Genomic DNA, 12,038 nt, shown 5'->3' with positions numbered 1-12,038 from the left:
TTTGTCAATGTGATGGTTTAAAGTGGACTTCTCACTGAGAAATGCTGCAGGCTGCCATTCCTGAATTGGTTTTAGCAACTAATTGGTTGGTGTTTTGGTGCTTTTAGGAATTTTCACACAAATAGAATACAAATTGCATTGTACTTATTCGTCATACTGTGCTTTGGTATACTCCAGCTTACATCCTGTGCAGCTTCCCATATTGGTTTTGCAAATAAATGTTAGGTTTATTCAACAGTAAAATAAAAAAATATTTATTTCAGTATTTTCCATCTACAACCTTGTAACTTACCCGTATAAATGAATCGTATTACTTTCATTAGGAAGAAAGTAAATGAATACAAAGTATAAAAGTATGTATAAAGTCAAATTGAAGACAAGAAATCCTCCCGCGATTTCTTACTAACACTTTTCGTTCCGTAGGCCGGAAGTGTCCACAAAGAGCAGCTCCCATTAAGCATCGCGGCCAGGCCGTAGGGGAGTGATTAGTTACTTCCACCAATCAGAGAAGGCTAACACAGCTTCTGCGCATGCGTCGCCCTTTCCGCCATTTTTAGCTAATTGCTCGTGTGACGTCAGAATTTCTTGCTCGTTGTGTGGTGGGAGCGATTGTCCCGGTTCTGTGCCGCTCTTTTGCCTAATCAGAGCGGAAAGCTCACGCAGGTAAGGTTGCTTGTTTATGTGAAGAAATGTGTAGCTTGTGGTCAGATGCAGGGTTCGAATCAGGGAGGGGAAAGGGCTCGCTTAATCACGCTCTGTTCCCACCTAGGCCGCCTTGCAAGAAGCTGCACTGCGGCCTGGTAAAATGGAGCTGCGACGGAATATTTGACGCTGCACGCGTTTAACTAGATGAGATGATGAGGCGACATGGAGTCGGATCGAATAGGTCAGGCTCTATTCTGTGAACGTGAAGGGTTAATCTGCGTTGTATGTAGGTAAGGGAAAATTCTGCACAGATTTGTTGTACAAATCGGCCTGTCATTGTTAACAAGCCTATTATAATATTGCATGGTGGGAAAGGGTTGGAGGATCCGGTCTTTATTTCCATTGAGAGACTCTCTCATGTTAGTAGATTTTATCCTGGAATGGATGTGAAAGGAAATCGCCCTAAATTAAAGGAATGTTCAGTGGGCAGCATTGTTCCTTTGTAGCTTAGCTGTACATGCTGAAGTTCAGAATCTGGCTTTCCCAAAGCTTTAAACAACAAAAAAAACAAGACACCTTTGTTTAAACTTCAGCCATGTGCATGTTACCTTCCAGTGTACTTCTCCCAGCGGTAGTTTCGCCTGGGAGCAGTCATACACACGGTTGTACTGTGAAAGGGCCCTCTGATTTCTTCATCTTCCATGGAGCGGCCCATCAGCTCTGTCAGTAAAGCATCTGAGCAGACTAACAACACTTGTGCTAACACAGGGCAGATGCTTAGCATTGACAGCTTGCTGTTAAAACCAGAAATATATTCTCAAAGAGTAATTTGTATAAAAATTGTATTCATAAACATTTGGGATTAAATACACTTTAAATGCCTATGCCTGTTTAGGTATACTTAAAGCGTACCTAAACTCAGAAATTTCACTTTACATAAAAGGGTAGACAACACTTTTATGTAATGAAAAAATTTTGTGTTTTTGGATTTTTTTAGGTGCAACACCCTTTAAAGGAAAAAAAAAAAAGATAAAAGGTTCCGCACTGCCCCCTAATTCTCGATTGCCTAGGCTGAATGGGAGCTCAAAGCCTTCTGGGATACCTACATCAGGCACCCCGGGAGGCTCTTAGGTGCTCCTTCTGCGCATGCTCCAGCATCTCGGGCATGGGCAGAAGGAACCTTTTTGCGCAAGGAGAGAAATTTGCCGTTCTCACGCATGTGCAGTGAGATCGTCAAAATTTTTTTTCATCCTACGTCACCTGATCTCATGCCTGGGTCAGGTGACGTAGGATGAAGAAGAGGCGAAGATGGTGGCTCCCGTAGTGCTGGGGGACGACACGGGACCAGATGCAAGACACCTCTGCATGGATCAGACTGCCCTGTGGGATTGAAGGCAAGGATTGAAGTGAAGTGAATTTTTTATTTTTTGGGGGCAGTTTTTATTTTAGTTCCTCTTTAAGGTACTTACCCAGTTTCACATTCATTCTTATTTTGTTCTTAAGCTCCTAGTATGTGGGTGGGTCCTTTATGTCCTTGGGCGTAATGTATCTGGACTTGCATTAGAGAGAAGGCTGTGATTGTACAAACTGTAAAAAGATTAATTGTTGGACTGGTCAGCAGGATCGAGGACTGAGGTAGGTCTCTGCTTCAATTTTGCCTAGACTAAGGCTAATATCAGCCCAGTAGCCTGCATGTTGATTTTGCAGTAGACATGTTGATTTTAACTGCTCTTGAGCAGCCTTCTGCTTTCATTGACATAATAATAAAAACTGACATTCAGAGCTCACAGAGGTTGCTTTCTGCTGAAACAATGATCCATCAACTTACTGAAAACATCGAACCACAGCAAAATGCTGCTTCAACCCCTCAAAACCACAGCAAAATGCTGCTTCAACCCCTCAAAACCACATGATGCACAGGTTGAGGTTAGACAGTGATATAATTTATAGCAGAGCTTCATTTCTTCTTTCACATCTTGCCTCTTTTTGCTGCAGCCACTGGTATTTTCTTTCTTTTCAGAGGGGTGGGTCTATGAGTTGTCTCCTGGACCAAAAAGCACTCTAGGACCAAGTGACAGCGCTGGACCAAGAGGCAATTTTGTAATATTGAGTTAATTTAGCCCAACACGCTTGATGGTGCACTCCCTAAGGCTGAGCTCCCCCTAAAATGGAAGAATGATGCAACCTTCCTGTCTATAGTAGTCACTATTAAATATAGGAAAATACTACAACTTTGCAGTTTTTTTGATAAAGCGGACTACATTCATCATTTCTACTTTACATAAAAGCGTAGACAACCCTTATATGTAAAGTAAAAATTGTATTTATTTAAGTGTAGCACCGGCACTTTGTCTTGATTGCCATGGAGATCAAGACTGAATGCATCCTGGGAGGCTCTGGCTGCTCCTTCTATGCATGCCCGAGATCAGGGCATTTTTCCCATAAGGGGAAAGAGATGCTGATTTCACACATGCGCAGAAGAGAAAATTGAAGATGCGGGCATAAAGGTAGGTGTGTTTTTATTTTCACTTTAGTTCTGCTTTAACCCCCCCCCCGGCGTTAATCCGGAGTGTGACTTTGGGTGGATTTTACATGCTAAAAGCCGTAATCCCAAGCCACTCTTGGGGTCACTAAAAACAAAACAATAAGGACCTACCTTGTTCCGTTGGCGTGACTGCAGAGATGTTCTCCGGTCTTTCCCGGAGGAGCGGCGTGAAATTCAAATAACTTTGTATGGATTCAATACAAAATACCTGTATTGAGTCCAATACAAAGAAATATAGATATATATATATATATATAATATACAAGCAGTATACATGCTCCTGTAAATTTATATTACAGGTTTCTTTTTTTTTTTTAAGATTTTTGTGGTTTTTTTGCGTTAACCCCCCTAGCGGTAATCCCGAGTGGGACTCTGGGTGGATTTTCCATGCAAAAAGCGGTAATCCTGAGTCACACTCAGGGTTGCTTAAAACATAAAAAAGCCCATTTACCTTATTCTGTTGTTGTCCCATGGTGTCCTGCTGGTCCCCGCAGGTCCTTGGGACACGTCTTTTTTCCTCCAATCTTCAGCTGGCGAATGCAGAGACGTTCTCCGGGGTTTTACGGTGACGTCGGTGCGGGTGGGAGAAGGGGCAGGAAATTCAAATAATTTTATTTTGGATTTGATACAAAATAACTGTATTGAGTCCAATACAAGGAACAAAGAAATATTCATATAATTTTTTATATATATATATCTCATACATGCTACTGTACAGTTATATTACACGTTCAACTATTTTTTTAACAGATTTTTTTTAACTTAAAGTTTATTAATAAATAATGGACAAATTTCGGTGAGTTATAGCTAAGAACTATAGGCCTACAATGTAAAATAAATTTCCATGCAAAAAAATATAATGCTTTTGCATGGAAATACAGACAAAATTTTAAAGGGTTCATAACCATATTGTAATCCCCACCCAGTAATTGATGTGAATTTTGATCTGAAGATACCCAGCTAACTACAGTTCAGAAGAACTGTGTGTTTGGGAAGTTAGGAGCATAGATATTGTATATAGACATTTTCCAGTCAGCAAGTTCCAATACTAATTTGAAAATCCTGCCTTCTTGATCTATAGAGCAGGAGAGCGTTTTGCTCTGTAGCTGTTTATTTAGAAGGATTTGAACCCCAGCCTTCCTTTCTATTGATAGGGATCCATATACCTCCCCTACCCAAAATTTCCACATCCTGTCGAAATCAAGTGTGTCAAGGTGGGTTTCTTGTAATAATGCAGTATCTTTTTTTTTTTTTTTTCTTGTCGTGATACAGCCATTTTTTATGCGGGGATCACAGGCCCTCAATGTTCCAAGAGACAATTTTCATTACAACTCAAAATTGGCATTAGTACATCTCTTGTTATGAATACTTTATATGAACACACATTGATATCATTTTAAAAATATAACTGTTTATTCTATCTTTGTCATCCTTTAAAAACTGAATCGACTGTACCTGAAAGATAGGTAAATTTACTTATGCTTTGACGTCGATTTTTCAGATTTGTGTTCCAATGGTTTATGATGATTGGCTTTGTCCATTATCCGCTGAAGTTTAGGCGCTGACCCCGCAGACTGTTGTGACTTATGCGATGAAGGTATCTTCTCCTGGAAATCTGTAGCAGTCTCTGCGGGTGACTCCTGTCTTAGAGCCTGAAGATAGGTTTCAGCTTCCTCTGCAGAAATGAAAATATGGTTGTTACCATGTGAATCTCTGATAAAATGTGTTTTAATGGCTGTATCCCTACATAGTAGGTCAGGTTGAAAAAAGACACAAGTCCATCAAGTTCAGCCACTAGGAAAATAAACATATCTCAGATATAAAACCCTATGGACATAGTTGGTCCAGAGGAAGGCAAAAAAAAACCCTGGTACAATTTGTTTAGTTGGGGAAAAAAATTCTTCCTGATTCCATAAGGCAATCTGATGTTCCCTGGATCATTGGTCACTTGTATTTTTACTTTAAAGCCTTAATACCCAGTTATATTCTGTGCTTTTAGAAAAACATCCAGCTTTTTTTTTTTAAGCAATCTTTAGTAGTTGCTGAAACTTCTTCCTGAGGGAACCTTTTCACAGACCTTACAGTGAGTAATTCCTTCATTATCCAGGGCTTAAACTTCTTTTCCTCCAGACGCAAAAAGTGCCGCCTTGTTCTTTGTAATTATCTCAAAGTGAATAATTGGGAAAAAAATCTCTATATGGACCATTTATAAATTCATACAGGGTGATCGTATCCCCCTTAAACGTCTCTTCTCAAGGGAGAATAAATTCAGTTCAGCTAATATCTCCTCATGGCTGAGCTCCTCCATTCCCTTTTTTTTTTTTTAGTTGCCCTTCTCTGTTCTCTCTCCAATTTGTATCCCAAACTCTATATCCTTTATAAAAATGTTAAACCTTTAAATGCTTTAGCAAAGTCCAAGTATACTAGATCAACTGCTACTCCACTGTCTACCTGTTAACTTACATCATCTTAAAAGAAGAGTAAATTTGTTTCACAACTTTGGTTTTTCTTGAAGCTGTGCTGACTATCACTTATAATATTATTTTCTATCCGAAACTCTCCTCTATGTGGTTCTTTATTAAACTCTTTAGGACATTTCCAGCTGTGGACTTTAAACTTATCGGTATTTAATTACCTGGTAATGACTTTGCTCTCTTTTTGAAGATAGGAACCACAATAGCCTTACGCCAATCCTTCGGTACCATGCCAGTGATTCAAGAGTCTCAAGAAATAATGGCTTTGAAATAACTGAGCTCAGCTCTTTGAGGACACATAGATGTAATCAGTCAGGTCCTGGTGCTTTGTCAACCTTAATTTTGCCCAACTGTTTCTCAACCATATCAATTTTGAGCCATTGTGAACTGTTTAGGGCATTGACATTGATATTATGAATTTGGACTTGAGCTCTGCCATTTACCTTTGTGTACACAGAGCTAAAAAAAAAGTATTTAGTAAATCCGCCTTTATATAAGACAAGGGTCCCCAACCTACATTTGACCCTCTCTGTTCTTTGTCGTGCCGGAGATGGGGAGTGTGCATCTCCTATGTTAATCTTTGAGATTGTGCTACCAGGAGACGGAGCTTTCCTGAGCATGCTCAGTGTCAGCTCCCCGAGAGTAGGGGGGTACTATAGACCTCGGCCATCAGTTGTGACTTTTCCCAGCCTACTGTGAGATTATTCCAGCAGCAGAATGTGAGCTGTGTCTGTCCATGCAGCTGTCATTATATCCATGTATAAACCTTCAAATCTCTTACACTGATTGTCATAGAAATATGAAAATTTAAGGGTACACGGTGGATCCTGAAAGCTGGTACTAAACCAGTTTTTGGTCCCCTAAACTTAAAAAGTTGCAAGATATGGGGACGCAAGCAATAAATCCTAACAGTAGGGGATCTTTTCAGATTAGGGGGGCTATTTCAAGACCAGGGTTCCTAAATTGAATTCTCATGTTAGGGACTCCCTGGGGCCACTTCTATGGCAGTGAGCTTTAGGGTACTGTCAATACGCTTTGTGATGTGGTGTCCCAAATATATACTTGCTCGTTCACAAAACTTCATGGCTGTGTTCAGGTTGGTGGTGAGGTTGCGGTGGGGTTACCTCTTTCTCATGCCAGCATAGACCCTGTCTAGGGGGAGATGCCCGGTACCGCCCACTGCAGCCTGGAGTCAAATCTGCAGAAACTGTGGTGCGAGGGGTTGAGCGGCTGGTGGGGGGAGTCTGTTAGACATAGCTGGCCACTTACCTTCTATGATTATCAATTTCTGTGAAGCAGAGGCATCTTGACAAGTGGAAATGTGAGAGCCGGTAGGAAATGCCTTTTGTCTTTTCCCCCCTCAAAATTTTATACCCATCGTATTATGCTATCCTCCTACTCTTTAAACCCCAATTGTTCTGTATGAAAAGGGAAATGTAACTGCAAGTGCAGTACTCTAACTCCCCCCAAAATGTTAATACTACGGTGCCATCACAAGAGAGAAAAAACTATGCCTGTCTTGGTGTGCTACACTGCCACACATAGCTGTCTGCTTACCCTCTGTGAACCCTAATATCTCAGGAACGGGGAGATGTAGGGACTTGAGTATGTAGCAGTAAAACCTTTACCCCTTGGCTGTCTTGCATGAATTGCATTTTTCTGGAAGTTTCCATTGCAGAGTTATTGAAGTACAAAGAAGGTTAGTGGCCCAAAACTCACAGGGCGCATTGTATGATGTAGTTTCTGCTCTTTGGTACAGGAATGATGAACTGGGAGCAATATATTACCAGCCCTCACTGTATGATAGCTTTAGTTTTGTATCTTTCATTAATAAAATGAGCATCAAATGGTGAGTGCAGAAATTCTTGATTTGTCATTTCTTGTATTTTGTGCATGTAAGTTATGATAACTAAAAAACATTTCAATATAATTTCATTTTAAAATAAAATTATTCTATTTTTAAACATACATCTTTAATTTATGTTTGCATTGTGGCCTGTGCTTTTTATCCCAGCAACCCCCTAAAAGAAAAATGGTTGGGCACCACTCAACTATTGAGCATGAAAACTAGAACTAAATGTGATTGTGTAAGTATATCTTTTATACCTAAAGTGAAAGTTGTCCACTTTCACTTTAGGTATAACTTCACTTCCAAAAAAAAAAAAAAAATATGATTAGGCAGTTATTGCAAGGACAGGTGATGTTCCTTCTGCAAAAAACATTTTAGCCTGTCAGGTTATTTGTCAAAATCATGCACATTCGCAGCCAGTTGTTGGTTTCCAGGATACCCAGCACATTCTGACTTCCCTTGAGGCTGCCAGCACTGAACAAACATCTGTGCAAGAGTTATGTCATCCAGGCCCGGCCAATCAAGATGTCTGAAGATTGTTAGAAGGAAAAGAGTAAAAGGAAGAAGATGCCAGCGCGCTGCAATGGGACAAGAGTGTCAGTGTTTAGTTTCCTTTTAAGTGAAAATAGGAGGCCTTGTAGGTAGCTCAGGTGTAACCTAATTATTCAGTTTTGTTTAGAATGACCCACAAAATGTATTTGTTAACATGTAATTGGATATAAGAGTTTAACTGTAATTTTAATATTTTTGCAGATCTTTTTTTTAAAGATGTCTAACGGTTATGAAGATCACATGGATGATGTGTGCAGGGATGATATGGGTAGAACTAACTTAATTGTTAACTACCTACCTCAGAATATGACACAAGATGAATTGCGCAGCCTTTTCAGCAGCATTGGTGAGGTGGAGTCTGCAAAGTTAATTCGAGATAAAGTTGCAGGTTAGTATGCTTTCGACTTTGTTATAAGGGTTGTTGTCCACCAAAGTTGTTAATCTATAACTGCAGCTTGAGTTCATACTATTTGATGTTTTTGTAAAAGTAAAGCTGTTGTAACACCGACACAGGTGTACATCATTGTAAAAAAGCCAGCATTGGATATATATATATATATATATATATATATATANATATATATATATATATATATATATATATATATAATAAATATTTTTAATTTTTAAGGCTCCCTTTAACTGTGAAATGTGCATATTTTTGGGTTTGCAGGGTTATTCTTTGTTTGTTTTTAACTTCTAATGTTGTCCTTACCAATAAATATGCTAAAAAACTTTCTCAAACTGATAATCCTTTTATAATGCATAATCTTTATATTTTGTACATTACTTGTGGCAATGGTTCTGGTTTGAAATATAAAATGATGTGCATGCATTTTGGACTGACCCCTCTCATGACAGAAGCATGATGACTATTAGCTGACTTTTGGGTTTTTTTAAAGTTCTAGGCAGGTCTGCTTTACCCGTTAACTACTTACTTACCCTAGTTATTAACCAGGAACAATTTTGTATTAGACAAAAGAGCTTTTTTTGCACATGCAAATCAAGTAAGTAATAGGTAAACAGCCACCGACTATAGATTATGAAATGTAGTCCAGTCTACATTTGTCTTCACAGTGCTTGAAAAAAAAAATGTGTAGTTCTAGATACATAATTATTTTAAGCCAACTTAGAGTCTAATTTTTTTCTCATATAATGTCCACCTGCATATTTCTTAAAAGAAAAAAACTGTTTGCAATAGTCACCTCTTCTCTATTAGGGTATAGCCTCCTATATTTCTCTGTAGTTTGTTTTTAATGCAAATCCACCACAAAATATTTAAAAATGTCTTCAATTTGCAGTAACCATTTTTTTCAGGGAATCTTTGACTCCTAAACGGTTTTCAACAGTAAAACTGCTTTCAAAAATAATTAGTATTAACTAAATCTTAGGCTAAGTTCAGACTGGAGGTGAGGTTGCAGTGTGGTTACTGCTTCCTCATGTCAGTGAATAGTTGCCATCAGGGAGATGCTACATGTAGCATCTACACACAGCAGCCCGAATGAATAGGGGGTGCATTGAGCAGTTCAGAATTGATCATTGCTGCCCAATGTTAAATCTGCAAACACCGGTTAAGAATCAGCTCTGCAGTGCAAGGTGCAGATCTTAGCCTGCCCTTATACAGCAAACCTTACACCTTGGAACACCATGGCTTTGCTGTAGGCAACAAATATTACATTTCAGTGAAAGCTACAGCTTGCCAATTCTGCTGACAGACTTCAAGAGGAACTAAACTGAAAACTGCGGGGGAAAAAATACACTCCCCCGCAGGGCAGATCAATCCATCCAGCGGTGTCCTGTATCAGGTCCCGCATCGTCTCAGGGCCGGCGCTCCGAGCGACACCATCTTTGTCTCTTCTTCCGGTTACTTCATCCTACGTCACCCAACCCAGGTGCAAGATCACGTGACGTAGGATGGAAAAAAAAAACTTGCCGATCTCACTGCACATGCGTGAGATCGGCAATTTTTTTTCTTTGTGCGAAAAGGCTCCTTCTTCAGAAGGAGCACCCAAGGGCCTCCTGGGCTTTGCGCTCCTATTAATTCTTGACCGCCTAGGCAATCAGGAATTAAGGTGCAATGCCTTTTTTTTTTTTTAAGGGTGTTGCACAACCAAAAATAAAATTAATTTTTACTCTACATGAAAGGGTTGTCTACCCTTTAATGTAAAGTGAAATTTCTGAGTTTAGGTACGCTTTCAGGAGTGATCTTCCTAAAAGATTTCTCTGCACCCAACCCGGAGTGAGTGGCAATGTGATGGACAGCTATTAGTACATAAGCTGGAAACTGACAGTTGATCCTCCCAGAAAAATGTGTTTAGGGAGAACACCTTTGTTGCCTACAGACAAGATCTGTCACATGGTCCCATCTTTCATCACCTTTTGGCTACATACACACGTCAGATGATTCTCGTCCTATTATCGTTTCAGGGCTAGTATCAGACAAGAATCTGACGTATGTACAGTGGCCCAACGTTGTTCATGTATCTGTCCTGGCAGGTCCATGAACAGTGAATGACTGTAATGCAAGTCCTAGAGTGGTTTACATGCAAATGTAGTCTGTCATAGAATGCCTGTGTGTGAGAGGATAAATCTCCTGCTGTTGAATGAAGGGATAATACTCAGGGGGAGGAGAAGGAGTTTACCATTTTGTCTCCTAAATCAGGTAGATTCTTGTCTTCTTTGAGTTAGTCGTCTTTGTCATCTTTAGTGATTCCTATGACACTTAAGGCTCAGACCTGGAAAGTTTGTTTTGTGGTATTTGACAATGTACATTTTGATCCTCCTTTATTCTTGGTCATGATTCTGTTATTTTTTTCTGTGAATAGACCAGGAACTGGCCTTGAGCGCTTTCAAGAGTCAGGTGGATGCATTGCCTCTGTCATTTGACTTTCAATATATTTATGGGACTTTAAAGAATATTAAGGATTCATTGATACATTTCTCTCAAACCGTGGCCTTCCATCTTAATGTGAAAGGCCTATCAGTTTGCAGCCTTGTCTTGCAAATCTCCCTTTTATGACTTTTATGATTTGTACACAGAGAAGGGTAGGGACTTCAATGGTATGGTAGTCTTCAAATCTACCCCTTCAAGTGCCGACAGCCTTTTTTTCTCGGCTTATTCTGTGTCTAATTAGTCTGTGACTATTTTCGTGGGTTTTTTATGCCATTAGCAAAGGCATCTCTGGGTCCCCCCCCCCCCCCCCCGGCTTATCCCAGTAGTGAGTTAGCGATCTAAAGATATCTGCTTTGCTTTGAGAGATCTTTGTTTTGTTTGTAGTTTGCTTCAGCTTAACTTTATTATATGATGGGTTTTGCCTCCCCTAAGCTGAGGTTATGTACCCAACATCCTACAGTACCATGTATTAATATAATACCATTAGGTCAGAATCTAAAAAAATGTGTCCTTGAGTGCCTTGAGAAAGATCTTATGATGGGAAATAATGTTTTTGCAGCTTTACCAGTCTTTGGCTGTAGTAACTCTTTGTTTTTTCTAGGCTCTTTTACCTGGTGATCCTGCCAGTAACACTCCCTGCCCTGTGGTAATGAGGCTGTTTCATCATATTGTATTTATGGTGAAGCAGCATTGTCATGGTAGGATAGGACTACAACCTTCATCCCTTCTCCTTTTAGTTACAGCAAGAAGGTATTTTTGTAGTCTTCGGATAGCATGAAATGTAAGCAATAAAAATACAGCAATGCCAAACGGCACAGGACGTTTTCAGCTGTCAACATTCCTGGTAGAAGTAAAACATTTTATGCATTTATCAAGCAGGTATGTCAGAAGGCTTTCAATTGTATAATAAAGGCCCAAAAGATAAGGAAGTCCATCCCACTAAAAGCTTTTTGTTCTTTCTATTCTAGAAGTGCAAGAAATGAATGTTTTTTTTTTTTTTTTTTTTTTTTTTGTTTTTGCACCTATTCCTCTGTAACTTGGAAAAACTTGCATCTCCATGTTTTATAGAAAGGGTAAGGT

At 39.5% G+C, this 12,038-nt stretch overlaps 1 protein-coding gene across 1 annotated transcript in view; it reads left to right on the top strand.

Annotated features, from left to right (window-relative positions):
- Positions 1–554: 554 nt before the first annotated feature.
- ELAVL1 (ELAV like RNA binding protein 1) overlaps positions 555–12,038 on the top strand; it is a 42,756-nt gene continuing 31,272 nt past the window's right edge. The window contains exons 1-2 of the mRNA XM_072405073.1: positions 555–663; positions 8,267–8,453. Of these exons, the coding sequence (XP_072261174.1) occupies positions 8,282–8,453 (172 nt within the window). The 5' untranslated portion in view covers positions 555–663; positions 8,267–8,281. The remainder of the gene's footprint in view (positions 664–8,266; positions 8,454–12,038) is intronic.

Source organism: Pyxicephalus adspersus, chromosome 3, assembly GCF_032062135.1.
Source record: "Pyxicephalus adspersus chromosome 3, UCB_Pads_2.0, whole genome shotgun sequence".
Lineage (NCBI taxonomy): Eukaryota > Metazoa > Chordata > Amphibia > Anura > Pyxicephalidae > Pyxicephalus > Pyxicephalus adspersus.
This window is presented reverse-complemented; position numbering and strand designations above follow the sequence as displayed.